Source organism: Pararge aegeria, chromosome 13 (genome assembly GCF_905163445.1).
Source record: "Pararge aegeria chromosome 13, ilParAegt1.1, whole genome shotgun sequence".
Classification (NCBI taxonomy): Eukaryota; Metazoa; Arthropoda; class Insecta; order Lepidoptera; family Nymphalidae; genus Pararge; species Pararge aegeria.
Genome location: NC_053192.1, coordinates 17,929,678 through 17,953,107, shown reverse-complemented (window position 1 = coordinate 17,953,107; position 23,430 = coordinate 17,929,678). Strand labels below are relative to the sequence as shown.

General features: G+C 35.0%; 1 protein-coding gene across 1 annotated transcript; it reads right to left on the bottom strand.

The window, feature by feature from the left end:
* Positions 1 to 528: 528 nt before the first annotated feature.
* LOC120628755 (O-acyltransferase like protein-like) lies at positions 529 to 13,309 on the bottom strand. Its single transcript, XM_039897364.1, has 13 exons — positions 13,035 to 13,309; positions 11,691 to 12,018; positions 10,885 to 11,091; positions 10,393 to 10,472; positions 8,963 to 9,162; positions 8,355 to 8,469; positions 7,309 to 7,523; positions 4,849 to 5,039; positions 3,349 to 3,484; positions 2,798 to 2,984; positions 1,905 to 2,047; positions 1,155 to 1,266; positions 529 to 699 (listed from the first exon to the last, which is right to left on the bottom strand). The coding sequence occupies exons 1-13, from the start codon at positions 13,228 to 13,230 to the stop codon at positions 611 to 613; spliced, it is 2,199 nt and encodes a 732-aa protein (XP_039753298.1). The 5' UTR covers positions 13,231 to 13,309; the 3' UTR covers positions 529 to 610.
* Positions 13,310 to 23,430: the final 10,121 nt, after the last annotated feature.

The window sequence follows — 23,430 nt, the reverse complement described above, 5'->3', positions numbered from 1 at the left end:
GTAAGCGATGATGCAGACGTGGACGTGAGGTGGAGTACGCTTGCCTAGAAGATGCCTATTCACTCTTGATTTGAAGTTACTCATATTGTAGGCACTGGGGAAAATGGAAGCTGGAAGGGCATTCCAGATCCTAGCGGTGCAGATCAGAAACGAAGATGCGAAGCGCTTTGTACGCGTCTGCGGTATATCGACTGCGGTATTTCAATTTATTTGCTTCTTGACGACCTTACTGGCGTAATGGTTAGAGTGAGGTCTCATAAGTGGGAGGTTAATAACCGGTGGGCAGTTTAAGTATTCATAATTTCGGATTTATTTAGCCTGGTGGGAGAAAGACGTGCTGCCAAGCGATTTCTAGTAGTAGCGGTTTGTGACAGAGTTCGTGTGGACAAATACTACGTCTGCTGCTTGTTTACCTTTTTTTATTTTTATTATAATTTGATTTTGTAGTAAATGCCGTGCACGCCTTGAAGAAGCTAGTCACACTCATTAGAAACAAATATTTGTAATTTACCATTAATATATATTGTGTACAAACTGTTGGTATTCTTTTAATAAATAAATAAAAAAATAGAAAGGAGCTTTACATTTCATCACAAACTTAACTGATACCCTATAAAGTACTTTTTTCATCTGTAGCGTTATCTTCAATTTTGTCGTTTTGAGATTCCACTTTTGCATTTTTCTGAGGTTTCTTCTTGCCTAAAACAAAATTAATTGATGACAATTGTGTTGAATCAAATTAAATAAAACGGTTAGCAACTCACATTGGAGCTGCGTGTTTGGTCTTAATTATATATATCTCTCTCAGGTGAGTGAAAGTCGGTTTCCAGTAGATATGCCTCTCCAGGTTTTAAAACAAAATAAACGCTTTATCAATATTTAGTATTCAAAAGTGTTGTAACACTCCAATAAATAAGAAAAAATATATCTCCCAAATTCATTATTTAATTTACGAGCTATTGCCTGCGTAATTCGTACGTATTAATTACGGGGAATCGTTTGTTTTCCTGAAAAAAATAGTAGCTCATGTTACTTTTCATCCTTTAAACTAACTCTATGCCAAAAATCAAATTGATTGCTAAGTTAAGGAGTGAAGTACAAGCAAATAAACAAACATACTTGCGGATCTATCAAATTAGAGTGGATTTACTAACCTCCTTCCCCCAGAAGTAACTTCTGAATAGTAGAAAATGGCGCATCTATTGTTATCGACAACACAAACGCAGCTACCGTTGTGAACGCTAGATCTCCCATAGCTCTGTATATCTGTAAAAAATATTAGATTATTTATTTAAACCACTTTGAGAAATAATAATTGTCTGAATTAAATAGAAAGAAAGAACAATAATTAAAATACAGCTTATAATCTAAACAAAAATGCTAGGTACAGTGTGATCCCAAGATGGTCTTCACTCAGCGCTAATCTTCCGTGAAGCCAGACGTGACGTTAAGACGGTAGGCACTGACAGAGCAACTATTTAATAACAATAAAAATAACATAAAAGAGATATATATATATATAATATTTAAGATATATTTAAGTAAAGAGTACTATGACAACGATAGATAGTGCTCTTTCACACTGAATTTAAATGAATGCAACGGCGAACGAGATGAACGAGTATGTGACTCGACTTAAATGACATGCAACATTTTTGTACTCTCAGCAAGTTCATCACATAAACATTTTTCCAGTTGTTGGAATCGAACCCACGGCCTTGGACTCTAAAAGCAGGGTCGCTGTCCACTCCGCCAGCGGGCTGTCGATAAGTGATATTTAATTGCTTAAAACACACGTAACTTCGAGAAGTTAGAGGTGCGTGCCTCGAATGGAAAGCCGAAGCTTTGCCCACTAGGTTAATTACGCTAATTAACGTTTTATATCGCATTAAAAAAAATCTTACCGTGTTGCCATCGGTGAAAAAGTAGGTGCTGACCATGCTGCCGTTGGCGACCATCATTATGGGGTAGTGCGTCAGGTACATGGCGTAGGAAAGCCGCGCCGGCAGCTTCCACATTTGTAGCGAAAGAAACCAGTTAATTGGACCTTCAAAACAGATACAGGAATTTAATATACTCACTAAAGTACAGTCTAAAAGATGGATATTGGTCAACGCTTTTGATCTTTTGATAAATGCCGACACTGTCCAGCGTCGCGACACTGTTTAGGACCTCATCTCAATCATCGGATCAAAAACCAGTGTTTGGTAACTGTGGGGATATTTTCTTTGTCAATTGTGACTTTTAAATTATTGGCGTCTGACTACTTAACTGTCAATGTTAAGGCACTTCAAAAAAAACTTCGAAAGACGGTTGGTAGGAAAAAAAGCGCTCACGCTTCAATAAGTTTTCAAAGTTGAGTGAAAAAAAAACAAGCAAAAAAAAGAAATTCGTGCTTGGCAAATAACTGTATACGCTTCTAGGAAAGACCACATTTCCCACATCCCGGAGTTTTTTGACATTCTTTAACTGCAGGTTTCCCGTCCCGCTGTTCGTGGACAAAAAGTTGATCCCAACCGTAGACGGTGAAAAAACAGTTAAACTTATGCCTTATAAAGTTTTCCGTCATCCGATTTCTAATAATTGTTAAAAAGAGAAGTAAGTCTATTACATCAAAATTCGATATGCATACAGATTTCATTTCCACCTTCGAATATTATACTTTCATAAGACGTAAAAACAATAAAATTTAAAAATAAAAATCTTCTAATTGATATACTAATACGCAAAATATCACATAATAAACACAATCATTGTGTGTCAATAGCTCCTTCTTTCGGAAGTTTTTCAAAAATACCTCCATATCCATGAACAGAAGCGAATATCAACCAGCCCACAGCAATAGCCCAGATTCCCCTCATGTAAGCGTTGAGGAAGTTGTCAAACATCTGCAAGTGGAAATCCTCCTGCATGACCGGGTACGTGGAGAATATGCAGAACGCCATCAGGAGAAAGGCGAATATCCATGTTATCCATACTAGTATCTGTAATATTAATATATCAATAAAGAACACTATCACGCACACGAACACATACTAGCACACACCTTCACAGTTCGAATGCCAGCACGCACCTCTTCCTTTACTAAGTTATGTGCGTTTTAGCCAATAAAAATATAACTTACTTCGACGGTGAAGGAAAACATCGTGAGAAAACCGGAATGTATGGAGCGAGAACAATACACAATGAACATAAAATGTTTACGGTTTTAAGCCGCTTGTGTCCTGCTCCCTGAGACGCGCTTGATGTCGACTGGCCACCTGATAATGTATTCTAAGAAGTCTATAGAATTCTTAAGATTCTCGTTAAATACTAAGAATACATTTTAAGTGATAAGACTGTATTAACCTTTTTTATGCGAATCTTCTTTCCTTTACACCGCAGCAGCAAATATCCGTACATCATCCCAATAAAGAAAGGTGGCGCTCGAGTTAAAGTGTTTATGTAATAGTCAATAAAATAGTCACCGAACTGATCCATGCGGCTGCAAGGTAATATAGATTAAAAAAAGAAAAACTATACCTGTGCACAAAGATTGCACTTAAATTTGTAATACAGTTTAATATAGTATAGTTACATAATTTTAAAACGAATGGGTTACTACTGTCGACAATTATTTAAAATCTTCTTGAAATATTTTCATTCTAATAAACTAATTATTTTTTCACTAACCAAAAGAAATGACTTACAACAAAAATAATCAGTAATTATTTATATTGGCGGGTAAAACTATTCCAATCTACTGTAACTGTTATATTAACTTGATCAATAATAGCGTTGATCCTACGATCCTACTGTATAATTTAATATTATAAATGTGAAAGTGTGAATGTTTGCTTATCAATCTCGCAAAAACGACTGGACGGATTTGGATGAAATTTAACATGCGTGTATTTTATTTGACATAGAAAAGAACATAGGCTAAACTATTTATCCCGATTCCTTAAGTAGTTTCCGAGGGAAAATTGAAAATTTGTTTACGAGCTTAACCGCGGGCAGCGTCTTCGAAATTTGGTATGCATCTCACGTATGCTTAGGAAAAGGACAAGTACTTTCTATACCGATCTTTCAAATAGTTCCCGTGATAGGATTAAAAATTGTTAACGAACGAAGCTTCAGAAACGATTCCGAAGTCTACGCAGACGAAGTCGCGGGCAAAAGCTAGTTTTTTTATAAAATCGTGAGCCGTGCGAGTGACTTAACCGCTGAAGTATTTGATTGCTTTGATGTGAATACAGAATATTATACAAGTTAGTTCTTACAAAGAAGTTGTACATTTAAAACCTAACCACGTAAATTAAATAGTTATATGCTAAATTAGAGTCATTGGACAACCGACAAAAGTTGAAGCCAAGTTCAGAACATCACTATAATGTAGGGTCATGCGATAAATTTTGTTTTAGCCGTAAGCTTATTAAGCTCGTTTTAACAATTTTCCTTCCATTACCCCTTGGCGGTCCCGGTTAATAATACATAGTTAAATCCCGCTAAACCTTATATTTTTATTTATTTATTTGGAAAACAAATAAATAAAAATATAAGGTTTATAACAGCCATAAATACATTGTTAAAATGGATAAATAAATTATAGATCTTACACAATTCAATAAAGATTTCACTGTGAAAGTGTTTTTACCTACACTTCGAGGAATTATCAATTTTATAAATTTAAAATGCATATAAAACTTTTCGGAACCCACAGGATTTGAATCTGCGACTCTCTGGCAATCGTGGAATTAGCGCTTTTTCCAATTAAGCTACGGCTCTTTTCCAAGACAGAATAGGCTCATAAGTGGGGCACTTTACAGACTGAGGATAATGATAAACATATGAGTTAGATATGCTTACCCGGGATTAGCTAAAGCTGCAGAATAATTGTATAAGAAGCTGAATGTAGTGGATAGTACAAAAGCCACCAGTACTACAGTAAAAAGAACACACCACGCTACAGCCGGGCTCCCAAACAGCCATACGAGTACCACAGGACTGAAGAGATACAGCTGCAGATCCACTGATAAGTACCAAGTTTGGTAGAGACACTGAAACGAAGAGCCAATTCTAATTTTAAAGTAAAACGACCCATTACCGATCAACTACGCGATATACGGCCAGAACCCTTATTATTCTGAAAAGAGACCCTCCTTGCGGACGAGCAGTGAGGGCTACGCCACTCACGCAAAAGTAGAAAGTAAAAGGAAAGTTAAAAGGCAGTAAAAAAAAAATGCAATGTAGTATAACCATATCATGACAGTCGCGAGCTGGCACTTATTCAGAGCAAAGGTCTCTGACACATGGTGTCACCTTCTTCTGACATCCTCGGACATGTCAGAGTATAACTGAGTGCGAAAGAACAAAAAAAGACCCTCCTTTCAGAATAAGAAGGTTTCTGTCTGTTGACCACCGCGCTGTGCTCTGGCCAAGTGCGAATTGGTAGACTTCACACGCTTTTGCAGGTTTCTTGACGATGTTTTCCTTAAACGTTAAAGCAAGTGAAATTTTTAATTGCTTTAATTGAAAACGTACATAACTCCGATAAGTTAGAGGTTTGTGCTAGGTAACGAACTCGGTCGACTAAAAAGAAAGATCGACCATAATAGTAATAATAATAATAGTAAATGCTTTAAATGCAGGCCCAAATGACAAAAACTTAAACAAGAAATACTATTACCTAAGATACGCAAATAAAGACTACGATATGATATTAAATACAAAAATATATATATTAAAATTCAAAAACTAAATCAATATCAAATTACAATTACAATTTTCAAAAAATAAAATAATTCTAATAAAGTTTATTTCCAAATCGCCCTGCGATGTTGTTTCAACCATTGCCGGAAGAAAGCGACATCCGAGTGTTCGTACATTGCCAACATAGTTAATAACATAGTACTTTTTATGAATCTCATTATTAGAGCGAAGTAATCGTTCCCAAAAGAAAGCGATTCTGGAACGTGTTAAGGCAAAGCAATAGGGCAGTTTTGCAGAGGCGAACATATTAACATAGATTTATAAATTATTATTAAGCCCCTAATTAGGCTCTGTGAATCTTATCTAAGAATCACAATTAATATCTCTATCCTGCATTATATCACTTTTATATTTTTGTATATTCCACTACACGTTAGTTCCGGACATCCATCTTGGTGATAACCAGCATATCGACAAAACCTACGCCCGAGATTAAATATAATTTTAGAAGTATATTGTAGAAGCATATTCAATTTTGGACTATTAATTAAAAAGTGTATGCGTATGAGTAATTAATCTTTTAAATTTTGCGGGTATTTTAATTATATACTTAATTAGGTTAAGATGTAGATTATTAGATGCATGCCAGTGATCTAGTTATTTATAACGACAAAAATAATAGGCAGTCAGGAATCATTTGGGACTTATCTTGCAAAGCATTGAGCTTTTCTCAAAACATTTGAATACCTTAAACTTGCTTGCTTTTCTCTCCTGATATGAAAACGAGAATGAAGAGGTGATTAGTGGCTAAGCCTTTAAGGGAGGGAGGATTAAGGGAGGCCCCTTCTGGGGAGACCAAATTTGATCTCCGCCACGCACTTCTGACTATGCGGCTATATGCGAAAACTGCGTGAGATAACCTGCAAGCCTGAGAAATCTCCATAATTTTATAATTTTTATTAGTGTTTTTACCTATACTTGGAGGAATTATGGATTTTTATAAATTTAAAATGCATATAAAAATTTTCGGAACCGACAGGATTTGAACCGGCGACTGCAATCGCGGCCTGAGCGCATTTTCCAATTAAGCTACGGCTGCAATTAAATTATTATATGCCTTTTTACATCAGTCTTATAGCGACTGTAGCTTCATCTAGTACGAAACGTTGCAGTCTCGATCTACGTTTTCAAAGGTCCATATTAATATGAGATACGTTTGAAACAAGTGATGGGATTTTGCTTTTTTTTATAATTTTTTAGCTACAGTACTTTCAGTAAAAACAATTGCAATAGTTTACTCAAAAACTATTAGCATTTCGGTTTCACAGATAAGTCTCAGAGACAGTAAACAATGTACCACTATAGCCTCTGAAGTATTATTTCGGTTTTCATTTACACTTTGTATACAGGATTGATAGAATGCGGTAGGAAAGCCGTAGCTTAATTGGTTAAAGCGCTAAAAGCTGCGATTGCCAGAGAGTCGCAGGTTCAAATCCTGCAAATTTCAAATCAGATTTCAAATGCATTTTAAATTTTTAAAAATCATATTTACTATATAGTTGGCATAAAATTTAGTATCGAAGTCGATTTTGTTTTTGTTAAAAACACAATACTTACAATACCGCTAGGCTTGACGTAATTCTGCACATGCAACAACGCGGACCACCAACGCTTCCTGCACATGAGCGCCATGTGGCCCATGTTCACCCACATCGGGCCGTCCGACATCCGGTGGAACAGGGAAGCTTGTAGCAGTATTGCGGTAGCCAGCAAAGGAAGTATTCGGAGAATTCGGTAAAGGTAGAACATGTGCACGGATGTTATGAAACGCCCTGAAATTAAAAGAAAATATTATTGACAAAGTTTACAAACGAATTTGAATAGTCAGAAATATAAATCGGGTTGTAAAAAGCTTTAAAGTCATAGTCAATGTCAACTTGATTCTACGTGTTCGGATCTTCACAATCTTTCACCAAACAGCCGGTTTAAAGCAATGGAAGAACGGTTTTTTTTCCTTAACAAACACTACATTATCTCTCTCAGACTAAGGTACAAAAACATCGTTCAAACTTTTCTTTTTCAGTTTATATATAGAAATATCAGCATTACCTCACAGAAATGAAGAATTTCGGTACTATTTTTAAAACAGCTGTTGTTGATTACAGCCACTTTTGATTCAATTTCAGCATTAAATAATTTCATCACGATTACTGGACACAAAACTGTTCTATCATTAGATGAGGGTATACCCGTATTGTAGCAGCGTCTACGATCTTAAGATCGGTTTTAGACTAAAATAAAGACTGGCGCAGTGGGCAGCGACCCTGCTTTCTGAGTCCAAGGCCGTGGGTTCGATTCCCACAACTGGAAAATGTTTGTGTGATGAGCAATAAGTGTTTTTCAGTGTCTGGGTGTTTATATGTATTTTCTAAATATTTATGTATATATAATTCATAAAAATATTCATCAGTCATCTTAGTACCCATAACACAAGCTACGCTTACTTTGGGGCTGGGTGGCGATGTGTGTATTGTCGTAGTATATATATTTAAAAAAAAACCTAAAGCTGCGAGGGTTCTAAACGCGCCCTGGTCTAAGAAGAGCCCACAACAAACATGGCCGGTATATATTTAAAGAGGAAAACCTGCCAACAACCTACTTACATCGGCTAATTTTCCCAACAACAGTATAGACGCATAGAATTCCGCTGAGAAGGAAAAATGTGTCCACTGTTATAGGAGCAGAGTTCACCCACACGCTGGTAAAAGAAGTTAGCCACTGGAAACAAACACATTTAAAGTACGAGGCAGCCGCCAAAAATAAAATAATGAGGGTAGTTTCAACCACATTCTGATAAGTAAGAAGTTGAAACATAATATACGTCAGCAGAACACTTAACCTTAAAATCTCACTACAAACAGACTGAGTTGACTTTTCAATATAAATTAAATAAAGCATAATATAATACTAACTTAGTTTTTTATCGCAAAAATTGTATAGTCCAAGTTTTAGATTTAGTGGGATTATGTATAAAAAGGCTGCATTTGCACATGCATTGTATGTATGAAAATTCAATTGTATATCTAGAACTACAGAAACCGAATTTAAAATAATAAATAGGCCTCCAACGTCTATCCCTGAATAAAATGTATGGAGACAGTATGTTTAATATTTTGGACTCCATTTGATCGGTGTCACTGCATTCTTAGTGGAGAACCGTGCCCTGTAGTGGGCCGGTAATGCATTGGGAAAGTTAAAGTAGTAAACTCACCTCTTTAATAGCTTTAACATTCTGTATAAAAGTAAGCATTGTGAGGCAGTAGGTGTGACCAAATATGACCCATAACATAGAAATAGCCCGGATTCCGTCCACGCATTCCAAAGCGCCGGGGACTTTGTTGAATGTGAGGAATCTTTTCGTGTTCGTGTATACGGAGAAACATCTGTACATAGGGTTTATTTCGGAGCTTTCTAAAAAGATAAAGGGTAGGGTATTTTTCATACTTAACGATTCCTTACATGTATGCTATATAAATGTATAAATGTGTTTATTGATTTATTTGTATTAAGTTCAGCACTTATCTTGGTGATACATGGCAAGTATTATTGTATTAAAAAAAAAGCTGCAATAGCCTAGTGGTTAAGGCTTCAGTTGCCCTTTCGGGTGAATCAGTTTGAGTCTGGCACACAGCTCTAACTTTTCTGAGTTATGTGAGTTTAATTTAAGCCATTAATATCACATGCTTTAACGGTGAAGGAAAACATCGTAAGGAAACAACACGCCTGAGAGTTCTCCATAATTTTCTCAAGGGTTTGGGAAGTCTTCCAATTTGTCCTTGGCCAGGGTGGTGAAGTACGGCCTAAAACCTTTTTATTCTGAGAGAAGACCAATGGGTCGATGATGATGAATTATAGCTTTAATGCTGGAGACCGAAGAAGGGTACTTTTTGTAGTAGAAAAGTACAAGGGTCGTAATTCTTGGGGGATTTAAACCAATCCTTTAGTTATCTACGCACGGTACAAATCCGTTCTCAAGTTTGAAGAACAACACATATAACTTGGGCATGAACAAGAAGCAACCCATGAAGAATGCACGGCAATCGTAACATAAGATACTTTTTATCCCAGTAATACTAATTCCGTTTCCCGTGGGATTTTACAAAAATTCTAAATACCCATTTATAATGCTAAATAACAAGGTATTTAAAATAAAACACATTTTCCCTGACCGACCTCAGGCTGCTTGTCAATCTCCAGAGAGATTTTCCAACTACGCGGGAGATATTACAGTGCACCTCCCTCTTCCGTCATATAGTCCGATGGCCAGGCAACTCCGATCAGGCGCAGAACCGACAAATTAACGTGCTCTTCAAGGTACGGGGGTGAATCACCGTCGATTTTCAAGCTCTGGTCTGGTATTCATGAATTTCTTGAAAGAAAAACCTAATACTATTTATCACGGGGTCCTAACCCAGGACCTCTCGGTCTGCAGTCAAACATGCTAACCACTAAACCAACAAGGCATTTACGCACAAATTTAAATCGGTGTAATAATAAACAATAATTACAAATGCATCTGTAGTTAAAACAGTGACAAAGTTAGATTCAGTTGGCTCTATGCCCGAGAGAAAGAAGTACGGTAGTTAATGATAACTTTTGGATTTCAGATTGACTAGCTTTTTATCCCGAACGAATACTTACTCTTCTTTAATACATTTATCTCATATAAATCGTATGAAGTACTCAATACTGTGATTGCGCCGATAAGGGTGAAAATTGCTCTGAAATAAAGAAATTTTATTATTTAAATACAGCTACTAAATTTGAATGCAAAATACACTTTGAATGTAGCAAAATCTTCAATATCATTTTGTTCCTTAACCATTGTGTATTGTAAAACAGTTTAAAATTTAAATTAATTTCGAAAAACAAAACCGCTACATCAATTTTGACTCTTAAGGTCTCATGAATCTAATAATATTTATTATGATTTATAACTGAAGTTGCGTTGACTTAGGGAAAAATACTGATTACTTTTTATAAAGTTACCACTGCTATTAAAAAAACGCTACGTCGGGCCTTTGGTTACCCTTTCTTTTATCCTTAGAAGAGGTTACTAAATTTTACCTTCTAACTGACTTGTTTTATTGATTTATCTTTTCGGCGGATTATTGACTTACTGTCACTACTTACACCGCTAAATAGTCAGCTATGCTGAACGGTTTGTCGTTCGGCAGCCGACAGAAGAGCTCTTCACCAGTCACGTTGGCATCCCGCAAGTTAGTGTTCCATAAGTACCGTCGTTGAAAGAACTGGATGGCTTGCTTGGGTCTGCATACTTTGGGTACACAAGTTCCTATGGTCATGTTCAAAGCTGTTGCGAAAGTGACCGGGATCACCCTGGAATTATGAACCCCTAGTTCAAATCAAATTGTTATGAACATGATCATCGTATTGTTATTTTTCATGGTTATAATTGGAAGCGGTGATAACTCAGTGGTGTAGTGTGGTAGAGGCTCCGACTTTACTTTGGGGCGGTCAAGTTCGAAACCCAGCATGCACCTCTAACTTTCCGAAGTAATGTGCGTTTAAAGGAATGAAAATACCACTTGCGTACCGTTGCAGTAACGGTGAAAGAAAACAGCGTTATGGTATGTGAAGTCCACTAATCCGCATTGGGCCAGCGGGGTGGCCTTGTAGTGGCCCGGTAATGGGTTGATGATGAATTTACAGACCAAGCAGATGGCCCACGTTATGGTAAGTGGAAACCATTGCATATGAACAAAGCAACACTCAAAGGTTCTGCAATGAGCACGTTCTGCAACATGCCGCCCTGTGTACATCAAATTGAAGCGCACGTGTCTCGACGAAGCCTTTTGCGCTTGAAATAACATCAGCACTCACGCCCAGAACACAGAATAGCAACAATGCTGATTAGCGGCAGACATAAGCATGGCGTTAATACTAATAAATTAAAAAGCAGAAAAAAAATAAGTTACCGAGATACAACAGGCTGACCGGAAATCATTTGAGCATATCTTTGCACCATTCTATATTGTTGTATATCTTCGAGAGTAGTATTACTTAATTGCGGAAAAATATCAGTAATGTTTGGAAGGACTATGTTTGGTAGATCAGTCTCTGTTTCTGAAGATTCTGTATCATTTTCTTGGTTCTGCTTGAGAGGATACTGCATCATACAGTATTTGCCTTCTATATCCATATCTCTGGTCACATGTTTTATGCCCAAGCATTGGTGATAGTCTCCTAAGTCTGCTAGATTCCCCGAAAGGAATCCTGTTGGGATTTTACCACTTGCATCTTGAACTGTGAAAAAATGGAGTAAAGTCAGCTGTCATTATACATCCATAGAAGAAACAACTTCTTTGCGATACGTTGCAAATAACGCTAATTCATTGTCATAATTGATTTAACGCTTCGGTTAGTCACAGGCCTCCTTTGTTTAAATACAAAAGGTTATGGTACTTAGATTCACCATGATGGGCCAATACGGGTAATGAACAAAACTATCTTTTACTGATTTTTTTATTATCAGATGTTACTGATACGAGTCATGTTAAGTAATTACCACCCATGAATATGTAAAGGGGTTTTTAAGAAATTTCTTTTCTCTATCCACACAACCTTGAATAGCCCCAAATCGTAGTTTAGAGAGAAAATAGCTTTATGACGCAAGGGAAATGATCTGGTATAAGAGGTGTTAAAAAAACATACCGGTACCTACATATATAACTTTTGTTAATACTAGTGTTAATACCTACATTATCATCATCATTCAATTTACCCACTACCGGCCCACAAAAGAGCACGGGTCTCCTCCCACAATGAGAGCGTGTTTCCACACGCCGTAATTCAACACGCTGGCCACTTTACCTACAGTTGGAGAAAAATAAATTTTACCAATTTAAAATTCATGTAAAAATATAAGGAACTGACAGGATTTGAACCTGCGACACTCTAGCAATCGCGGCCTGAGCGCTATGACTACTAAACTACGGCTCTCCAACTGCCAATGCCGAAATTAGTAAATGGATTTATATCAGTCTGATAACGACGTGTGGCGCCACCTAGTAAAAAACATTGAAGTTTCGATCTACTTTTCAAAGGTCCATGGAGGACATACATATAATATTTATAAATTTAAAATGCGTATAAAATTTTTAGGAACTGACAGGATTTGAACCTGCGACTCTTTGGCAATCGCTGCCTGAGGACTTTAAATTTGTCTATGCTTTTTAAATTTATGAAAATAACTTATTTGAATTCAACAACATTCTAATAAGAATATGATGTCAAAGAACTTTAAATTAAAAATAACTTACAAAGCATAGAAACACTGGAACTATTCAACAAAAATTCTAACTGTTCGTTGCACTTATCCTCGTCAATAACTCCATCATAAAGATCGTGGTCGAAAGCACTCGCGTAGTCTATGACCATGCCACCCATCCCGCCGGCTTGAGCTCCAATTTCCACTATCAATGTGAAGACAAAATAAAACACAATTTTAGAAAACATTGCGCTGTTCAAACACGTCCTTATCTGCTAGTGGATGGAATTGAAAACTGTTGACTTGAAAAGTGATCTAGTGATTAATACTGATACCCTTATTTACTTATAGGAATCTGGAGTGCTATCGCTCAGTGCGTATTCGTTTTATATCTATCAGTTTATTCATTTTCTAACAAATAGATTCTATGTCGCTTTAGACTAAGCTATTCTACGAGCTATTATTTTATTTCTTTAAAATTATTTATTTACTATACGGTACTCTACAAGCTATTATTTTATTTCTATAGATTTCAGACCATTCATTTAAGACCTAATTGCTACCCACTCCTCTTGTGGGTTCGATTCCCACAACTGGAAAATATTTGTGTGATGAACATGAATGTTTTTCAGTGTCTGGGTGTTTATCTTTATATTATAAGTATTTATGTATATTATTCATATAAAATATTCATCAGTCATCTCAGTTCCCATAACATAAGCTACGCTTGCTTTGGGGCTAGATGGCGATGTGTGCATTGTCGTAGTATATTTATTTATTTATTTATTTATTTATTAGACTCCTCTACTCAGCTGTTGGACATTTTTAGGCTCAGGATGATGGTAAACATGGTGCAAAAACATGGTGAATTTGCTTCCCTAATGTAGCTTTAAGTCAGAGGACTCAGGTTCGACCCCTGGCAGAGCAAATTTGGGAACTTATAATATCTGACTTATATTTATATAATTTGTTCTGGTCTGGTAGGAGGCTTTGGTCGTGGCTGACAAAAAATTGTCGCTTAGTGATTTAGCCGAAATAGGTAGCTAGAGTGACGGGACTTGCAATGTTATTGATTTATCTTATTGAAGAAGTCATGGTTAAATTTTATTTCAATTGAAAAATTGTCATAAACAATATTAATGTCAGTTACATTAAAACTACATTACTTTTCATCAAACTAATCATATTCGTTTTGTTTGAACATCTAATATGAAAAATAAATTTTATTTTATATATTCTGTCTTCTGTTTCTTAAAGTAATATTTACTTGAAGAAATTATGGATCGTAGGTAGTAAGCTTCGACAAAGCTCTCGGTATCATTCAAAGGTTCAAAGTTTTAGTTCAATGACCTATAGCAGGGATAGATATTAATATAAACTACAGGCGAATGGCTGCTAAAAAAATTTTAATCCTGACACCAAAGATACTTGTTCTTTTCAACTATGTAATTATGTTACAAATTAAAATAACTCATGTTAACAAATACCATTATTGCAAATAAGTATTATTGGATATGGATTTCGCTCCAAAGCTGAAGCATTCTCGGGAAATGTTGACTTTACAATGAACAATTATTAAGTATAACGGAGAAAAACGTGCGTCTATTCTGTGTGGAGTATAAGGATTGAAGAAATTTGAAATAACACCATACAGATTTTCTTGCTTATCGCGGAGTATAACAAATTAAGCTTAATTTTCATATATTATCATGGAATTCCGCAAAGTAACGCCTAATTCTATCCAATATCTATGTCAGTGACTTTAAATTATTTTTAACTAGCTTCTGCCTGCGATTTCGTCTGCGTTGACTTCATAGTTGGGTCTAAAGCTTCATTCGTTAACGATTTTTAATCCTACGTGTGCTTTTTCATCACAAAGATGGCATGCATACCAAATTTTAAAGCTGTCTGCCCGCGGCTTAGCTCGTAAACTATTTTTAATTTTCCTTTAGAATCTACTGAAGGAATCGGGTTAAAAGATAGCCTATGATCTTTTCCATGTCAAAGGCATGCCAAACTTCATGCAAATCTGCTCAGCCGTTTTTGCGTGATTGAGTAACAACCATGCACAGTTTCACATTTATAATATTAGTTGGATTATAAAATCCAAATCTCAAGTCAGCTGTAAATTTTCTTTTGTATCTTTAAGTGGTATTAAATTTGACGTCATAATAACATTTACGACTTCGCACTGGCATAGAGCATCCGGAACTGGACAAGTGCTTAATCTGTAAGTAATTAACTATCACGTTTTTAAGTGTATTATATAGATAGTCCATCAAATGTTTTTTGAGTCATAGTTCTATTTTCGCAATTTGAATAGGTACTATGATTTCAAAAGAGTGTATTATCATACCTAAGATTCATAAATATATTTATCATTACCAACATTATGCAAATAGATCAATCAAGCTGCGCCCCGCGTCGTTACTTGCCTTAAATAGTCGTTTGGTTGCTTTGTTAGGACGTAAAGGAAGGACAATTTTAATGGGGTAAAGTTATAGGTACGTACACTACTCGTATATTTCACCCTATACGCTGAAACTAAAAGAAAAGCTAGCTAAAGAGCTGTACGGTCAATGTATAAAGTTAAATCACGCGAATCCCTCCGCGAAAAAATTATAAAGAAATAGGTATAATTAGTGTAGCTTCACAATAAATTTATAACAATATAGTATTTGCTCTTTATAAACGAGAAGTGCATATAGACTTACTCGAAATGGACGTAAGTTAGTAACATCTGTATTCCGTCTGCGAAAGCTCAAGTCATGTATATGCTTTTATAATATGATTCCCAAGGTAATTGTGGACCTGCTAATACATAAGTTTAAACAATGTGTTTTACATTTATGTGTATATATAGTTACCATACGATTTATGAATTTCTTAACGACAAGGCTGCATGGAAGCAGGCCGCTTCGCTCTCATCTCTCACAAGTCTCTTATTACCACTGTAAGGGAGCTATAGTGATCCATTAAATAATAACAATAGGAAAATATTCCTACGAGTGGGCGTTCGTGCTCAGGGTTCGAGGTCCAACCATTCATTTTTGGAAGTTGTATATATGATATATGATATGATACGATGCAGGATCTTTGCAGTCCCGTCTATCACAGTGGGCAGCGTGCTTTCTGAGTCCAAGGCCGTGGGTTCGATTCCTACAACTGGACACTGTTTGTGTGGTGACCATGAATATTCATCAGCGTCTGCCTCACTACAAAAACAAAAAAAATATGTTAGAAGGTTTGAATAAATTCCCCCAAGCCAATGCACGAGTCCAACAACTTGAAGTGGTGGAGATAAGTTCCGAAGATTAGATGTGAAGTGTTTAATTGAGAGGCGTGATAACGAATATGATTCACAGAAATATGATTATCGCAAAGTAAGAGGGCTATGTTTATGGTCAGAAAGACTCATTCTCCTAATGGTCCAGACTGTGGTGTAAAGGAAGATGTTTATCACATTCTGATGTATGATCCTTAGCGAGGTTCAGAAGAAAATGTTAGCTTAAGTAAACATAAATTTGTCGAACCCATATTCTAAGGCCGCATAATATTTATATAATAGTTTTATGATTAACGTAGGTAGACGTAGAATAAGCTAGTTTGTAAGGAAGTGAGTGTAGAGTACCCACCAGAACTATAGACACTTTAGTGACTAGGCTCTTTGAAAGAGATTAAAACAAAAGAAGTCTATGTTTCTACAAGTTTGGAATATATCATATGGTGTGGTTTTAACTTAGAGTTAGAAGTTTGGGCAAGGGCAATTTGGAAACCCATAAATCTGGTCTGGTCTGGTCCGGTTAGGTTTAATGACAAGGTTGCTTGGAAGCAACGGGCTCCGCTTTCATCTCTCTCTTAAAATGTAAAATGTAAATTGTTGATGACGGAAAAGAGCAACTGCTGAGTTTCTTGCCGGCTTCTTCTCAGTAGAGTCACTACAAACAATATTACATTGTTATATATATTTACAATATTAGGCTTACTTGAAATAAATAAATTATAAGTTTTGAATTTTTGAATTATGGAAGACTTTGGCCGTGGCCAGTTGCCAGCCTTCCAACAAAGACGTGCAGCCAACTGATTTAGCGTTCCGATGCTATGTCGCGTAGAAACTGATTAGGGGAATGTTAATAATTCTGAAATACACTTAGGTACCTAGCCGGTTACCATCTTAGACTGCAATCTCTTGATTTGAATTGAAATTGCTATTGATGGTTAGCTTATAATTGAACTAAAAAGAAAATGGGCTGTAACAATATAAATATTAGAAGCAAAACTTAACTCGTTGTGTAGTTTACTAGGCTACACAAAATTGCTAATTCATTCAAGGGCAATTACATATTATTTTTTAGCAAATTACCGAATTAAATCTTTGAGATATCTCTCAATAAGTTGAAAGTGTATATGAAACGTAAGCTTACAGAAAAGTCCTCTTATAACGTTAAGGATTAACTACTAACTAATAACTTATTTAAAAGATTATTAAAGTTAAAACTAAGCAGTTTTAAGCCAGCTTTAGTCGTACGAATTAAATTCACAATTTGTTCAGAAAAAAGGGGGGAAAATAATTATCTGTGTCCATCTCGACACGAAGCGGTTTCCGTAGCACCCTATTTCTCATCTTACAGACGGTGGCAAAAATAACCTTCGTATTCTAATGACAGTGTAGCAGTATTTTACTGCCTGAAAACACGGATAAAACGCCGTTTTCTAAAAATTTATCCTAATTGATTCATCGCCCCCAAATTCAAATTATATACAATATTTTTTTATTTTAATGTATTAGAAAGATAGATTTATTGTAGAATTGTATCTACTACAACAGAGCACAGTGAACTTAGTCAATTTAAGAAGCGTAAATTATTAATTCAATTGAAAAAGCAACTCAAATTGCTATAAAATAACAACAAAAAGAATTTTTATTACAATATTTATGAGTAAGCCTTGCTATCTGTTATTTTCTTTGTGAGATCTTTCTCAAGTTTGCAAGATTTTAATAGCTGTTGCTAAGTGGAAGCCTTTTTGGAATCATCGCGCCATGAAAGCTTTTTTAAGTAACTTCTATAACGTTAACTATTTTTGGTGTTATTACTAATATCATATTTTACCTTTTAATATAATATTATTATTTATTAAAAATATTTTCATATCTTTTGTTACCCACAAATTCACTTCAACATCAAAAGGACAAAAAGAAGATAAACGAAACAATATCTTACTTTAAACTTATTTCCAATCAATTAAAGACGTGGGCTGAAGCTAGTTTATTCAAACTTTGGCGCTCAATCAGAGCTCTAAAGGCTCTTGCATCTTAGAAGCAAGTTTACGAACTTGAGACCAATTTCCATTATTTTCCACTCCCTGAGTCTTTGTTAACGAAGTCCCAAAAGTTACTTTTGTAATTGAGCAACAGTGATATACATTAAAGGGTTTATTCAAAAAATTCATTTATTACAAGTAGGCCTGCTATAACCACTTTTGAAACGTCAAGTCTGTCTGTTTGGAGTGACTACCACAGGTTCAGAAGGCAGTTTCTACGAAGAAGAAGCCGGCAAGAGACTCAGCAGTAGCTCTTTTCCAACTTCAACTATTTATATTTTTCATTTTAGATGGAAGCGGAGCCGGATGTTTTCAAGCAACCTTGTCATTAAGAAATTCATTAATTGTTTAGTAACCTTGCTGTAATTAATGTGTTTTAATATAATATTTAAACTTATGTAATGGTAGGTCCAAAATTATCCTAGGAATCATATTATAAAAGCGTATAGTCAATCCCAAAAATGACTTCTGTACTTTTCGCAGACCATATGCAGGTGACACTAATTTGTGACCATTTTTTGTTAGTCTACTGTTTATATTTAAAAAAATTTGCAAATAATGCCGATGAAGAACGCGGCCAGCAGTGAGCATATCTATTGAATAAAGATAACTTGGCATTCTTGATTAAAATAAACATTTTGTCTCACGGGATTTTTAAAAACCCGAAACAAACATGGGTGAAGTAGCGGGCAATGGCTATTCTATATCTTGTTAAAAGTACATACACCCTCGTACTAAAGGTTCAGATACTCCCACTGTAGTTAGTGAAACTCTATTTAACTTAATAAAATATCGTCCTTTTAGTTGGTTGCTGTTGCGTTGTTAGTTGAATAGGTAATGGAGATATATACCGAATAATGTATTATACCTAGTTAACGCTTAGTTTAGTTAACTAGGGGTGAATTACATATTATGTGGTTTGAAGGTACCGTACATAAAATGATTTCTCGTAGGAATTAAAAGGAAAAAACACACAGGAAAAGAGGAAACTAAAAGAACAATACAAAAGGCGGCCTTATCGCTAAGAAGCGATCTCTTCCAAAACGAACCGTAGGATTAGGAAAACAGAAAGAAAACCTTATTTATGTGTTTTTGTAAGGTATATTTATTATTTAATTATTATTTGGAGTAAAATTTAACCTTTAAGCGGTAGATATTTCTTTTAAGCGATAAGGCCACCTATTGTACTTTCTTATTAGTTTTTTATTTATTGCTTTATCTATATTTAATAAAGTGTCTTAATTATTTTACTTATTCATTTTCAAAATTGAATGGTGGGGTATTTTATTAGCATTTAACCAGATTACTCACGTAAAATAATAAAATAAACGAATAAAATATATGACAATACTACAAATACTTAAAAACTAGTATGAAAAAATAAATAGGATTTTTTTATTAATTAACCTAAATGCAATTGTCGCACTGACGTACTCATTTTTCTTGCAAACATGATCAATGATTGTTAATAATGATCGTTTTGGAAGAGATCGCTTCTTAGCGATAAGGCCGCCTTTTGTATTGTACTTTTAGTTTCCTCTTTTCCTGTGTGTTTTTTCCTTTTAATTCCTACGAGAAATAACTTGTTGTACTTTACCTTCAAACCACATAATATGTAATTCACCCCTAGTTAACTAAACTAAGCGTTAAGTAGGTATAATATATTATTCGGTCTATATCTCCATTACCTATTCAACTAACAACGAAACAGTAACCAACTAAAAGGACGATATTTTATTAAGTTAAATAGAGTTTCACTAACTACAGTGGGAGTATCTGAACCTTTAGTACGAGGATGTATGTACTTTTAACAAGATATAGAATAGCCATTGCCCGCTACTTCACCCATGTTTGTTTCGGGTTTTACTTTACAACATTATATATGTATAAAGGTATGTAGTCTTTCTATCACTAATTTTTCTTTTCTATATATCAATTGTTTTCTATCTAAGCCTAACAAAAACATCTGAAATCATTTATTTGAAGTAGGCTTATTTAAAAGCCCTGTGCAAAATGTCAAATTTATCTGTCTGTTCTAATTCTATAACCGGGTTCGGAAGCAAGATTCTACTGGGAAGAAGCCGGCAAGAAACGTTGCTCTTTTCCAACATAAGCTTTTTTAGCATTCATTTTTCATCTTGCGTGAGATGAAAGAAGATAAAGTAAACAATATAAAAATGATCTAGTAGGAGAAAAATGCATAAATGGAACATTTTTCCGGCCAAAATAAATAATAGTACCAACACAGTATGTCCACTATACCGTACCGTATATACCATCAATCACGAATTAACACAATTCCGACGAGCCAATGTTATTTTCTTCTTTTTTTGGTTCATTTCGGCCGATTTTTGTTGGCCAAAAGAGAATTTCCATTTTGTTAACAAAACTTTACTAAAACGCTGTTTTTTTATTTGTTAAAGATCAAACGCGATTGCTTATTGCTTATATATCCTGGCGTTCTCGGGCGTTTTTTTTAATCCCACTACACGTTAGCCCTTGACTGCAATCTCACCTGATGGTTATTGATGATGCAGTCTATGATGGTAATGGGCTTACCCATTCGGGGGTATGTTATAATATATCTATATCCAACAAATGAACATGACAGAAAAAAAAAATATATTAAACATTCGGCTAAGTTTGCTGTGGGCTTCTTCTTAGACCAGGACGCGTTTGGAACCCTCGTAGCTTTAGTTTTAAATTTACAAATATAGTAATAACCATGATCTCAAGTGTACACATTTATCATGCAATGTACGCATCATAAGTGCAATCTATGGGCCTACTTGAATAAAGATATTTTTCACTTTTACACCTTTTATATAAAAAAAAACAAATGGTTCCCACGGGATTTTTAGGAACAAAAAAAACAGACGAAAAATACGGGCAACAGTAAGCTCTTCATAAGTACTTTTAGATAACTTATCCATGAACAAACAATATTGCTTGTAAGTTAACTTCCTCATGACTGACTGAATGTTATAAATAAACAGCATTTAACAAGGAGTTCTAATCAAGTTAAGTAATTAACGTATTAACTTGTAAATCATATAAAAAACCGCGGAAACTTTTACTTCTACTTCTTCTTCTTTTGCTTTTGTGGCAAAAAACATTTCCTATAGCTAAGTTTAGTCTTGGTCTCAGTTTACAGTGTCTGCATGACATTACGGTTTTCCTGGTATAATATGAACGACATAGTCAAACTTTGCTTATTAAAAGTCTAATGAAAAGTTTTCTTTGATAGGTAGAGGTTCTATTGTCCATTATTTGATTCTATTGTCCGTTAATTTACTATTAACACAATTCAAATGCACATGCCAGAAAAAAAAGAGTAAAAAACATTCGGCTAAGTTTGTCGTGGGCTTCTTCTTAGACCAGGACGCCTTTGGAACCCTCGTAGCTTAATTTCTCATTTAGTTGCACTCAGCTTTAGTTGCACATTTCTCATGTAATGTACTCATTATAAGTGAAATCTATGGCTTCGAGAAATGCAATATTTTGTAAACGGTTATGAGCAGTTGATATTTAAATATTATAACTTTGAAACTTACCCAAAGCGTGAAAATAAGGAATAAGGAAAGTATCAAGCAATTTTCAACATTTTACTTTGCACCGACTTAAAAATGTTACAGAGAATATTTATTTCTTGCTTTTTAGTTGTTTTACGAAGTCGTTCTCATAATTATCATCATATCAATCTATTCTACAGGGTCCATCTAAAGGGCAGGGCTCTCCTATCACAATAAGAAGGGTAAGGACACGCGTGTCCAGTTCGGATGGTTACGTGTGAGATACCATAATGGAGAACTCTCAGGCATCCAGGTTTCCTCACAAGGATAAAGAGATAATACGAGATAGGTATGGCACTGCGACCCTGTCGTAATCTTTTGTGTGATATTAATTCTAATATATTTTTATATGTACAACTTTTCAATCTATTTAGAAGTAATGTTGGCTTATATAATATTATTCCGTATAATATTCTAAGTATATTACGTACCAAAAAATAACATAACATCTCATAAAGTAGATAAAGTTTTGGACGATGAAAATAAACATAATAATAACTTTTTTTTTATATTGCATATTAATATTTAATGTATAATATTTAAAGTTTTTTTTTTATTTAGTTTAGTTTTTAATTATTCTATATATGTTATAGTGTAGTGCGTAGTGATGGGTCATAGATAACAAATAAATTAATCATAATCATTTCATTCATTAAATTCAAACCTGGTAACAAAGCCAAATTCGCATGCGATTATATAGACTCATACGTAGTAAAGATACGAGTACAACCCTCCTTTTGCAAGTCAGGAAATAAATCATAGCCATCAGTACTAACCGAACCCATCACAGTAGAGTAAAAATGTTTAACGCCAAATGAAGTGGGCACCAGCTATAATAATTTAAAGCTTTTGAGTTTGTTTGGTTGAAATCGCTAAGATCAGGAACTGCTGTTTCGAATTGGATTTTTCTTTTGAGTTGGTACTATGGGCTTAAGATAAGTCAAAGTCAAAGTCAAAGTCAAAAATATCTTTATTCAAGTAGGCCCACAGGTGGCACTTTTGATGCGTACATAAGAACCACACGGTAGTGAGATGATGGCGATAACCACATTCGTAAACTTAAAACTAAAGCTACGAGGGTTCCAAACGCGTCCTGGTCTAAGAAGAAGCCCACAACAAACTTAGCCGGGTGTTTTTTTTTTTTTGTTATCACCATCTCACAATGTCATTTTAAATTTTTTTTTTTTTTATCAAGCTCAAGCTACGACTCATAGCTACCACGACCATATGATCAAACAAGAAACCTCTTAAAACTGCTGTAATTCTTTCGATACACAAAACCTTAGAGTATGCCTCTAACAATCAATAACACCAAGATATATTATAATATCTTTCAATGAAACATGATAATAAGAGATAACATCATGTAGCAAATTATCTAAACTGCAATAAGATCTTACAATCTCTAGTTATTTTTAACATCTCAACCAGTTTATCAAATGCACAAAAATTATATTACTAATAATATTACGAAAATAAGTATACTTTCTTATAGTCTCCGTCTACATTCTAACACGTGCGATGCGTAAACGGTAAACGTTACCCCAAAACGAC

Coding starts and splice junctions, on each gene's coding strand:
- LOC120628755 (XM_039897364.1), bottom strand. CDS start 13,230: ATGTTTTCTAAAATTGTGTTTTATTTTGTCTTCACATTGATAGTGGAA. Junction 2,048..2,797: donor TTCTGTTCATGGATATGGAG/GTATTTTTGAAA, acceptor TCTGTTTTGAAG/GTCCAATTAACTGGTTTCTT. Junction 1,267..1,904: donor TTTTCACCGATGGCAACACG/GTAAGATTTTTT, acceptor TATTTTTTACAG/ATATACAGAGCTATGGGAGA.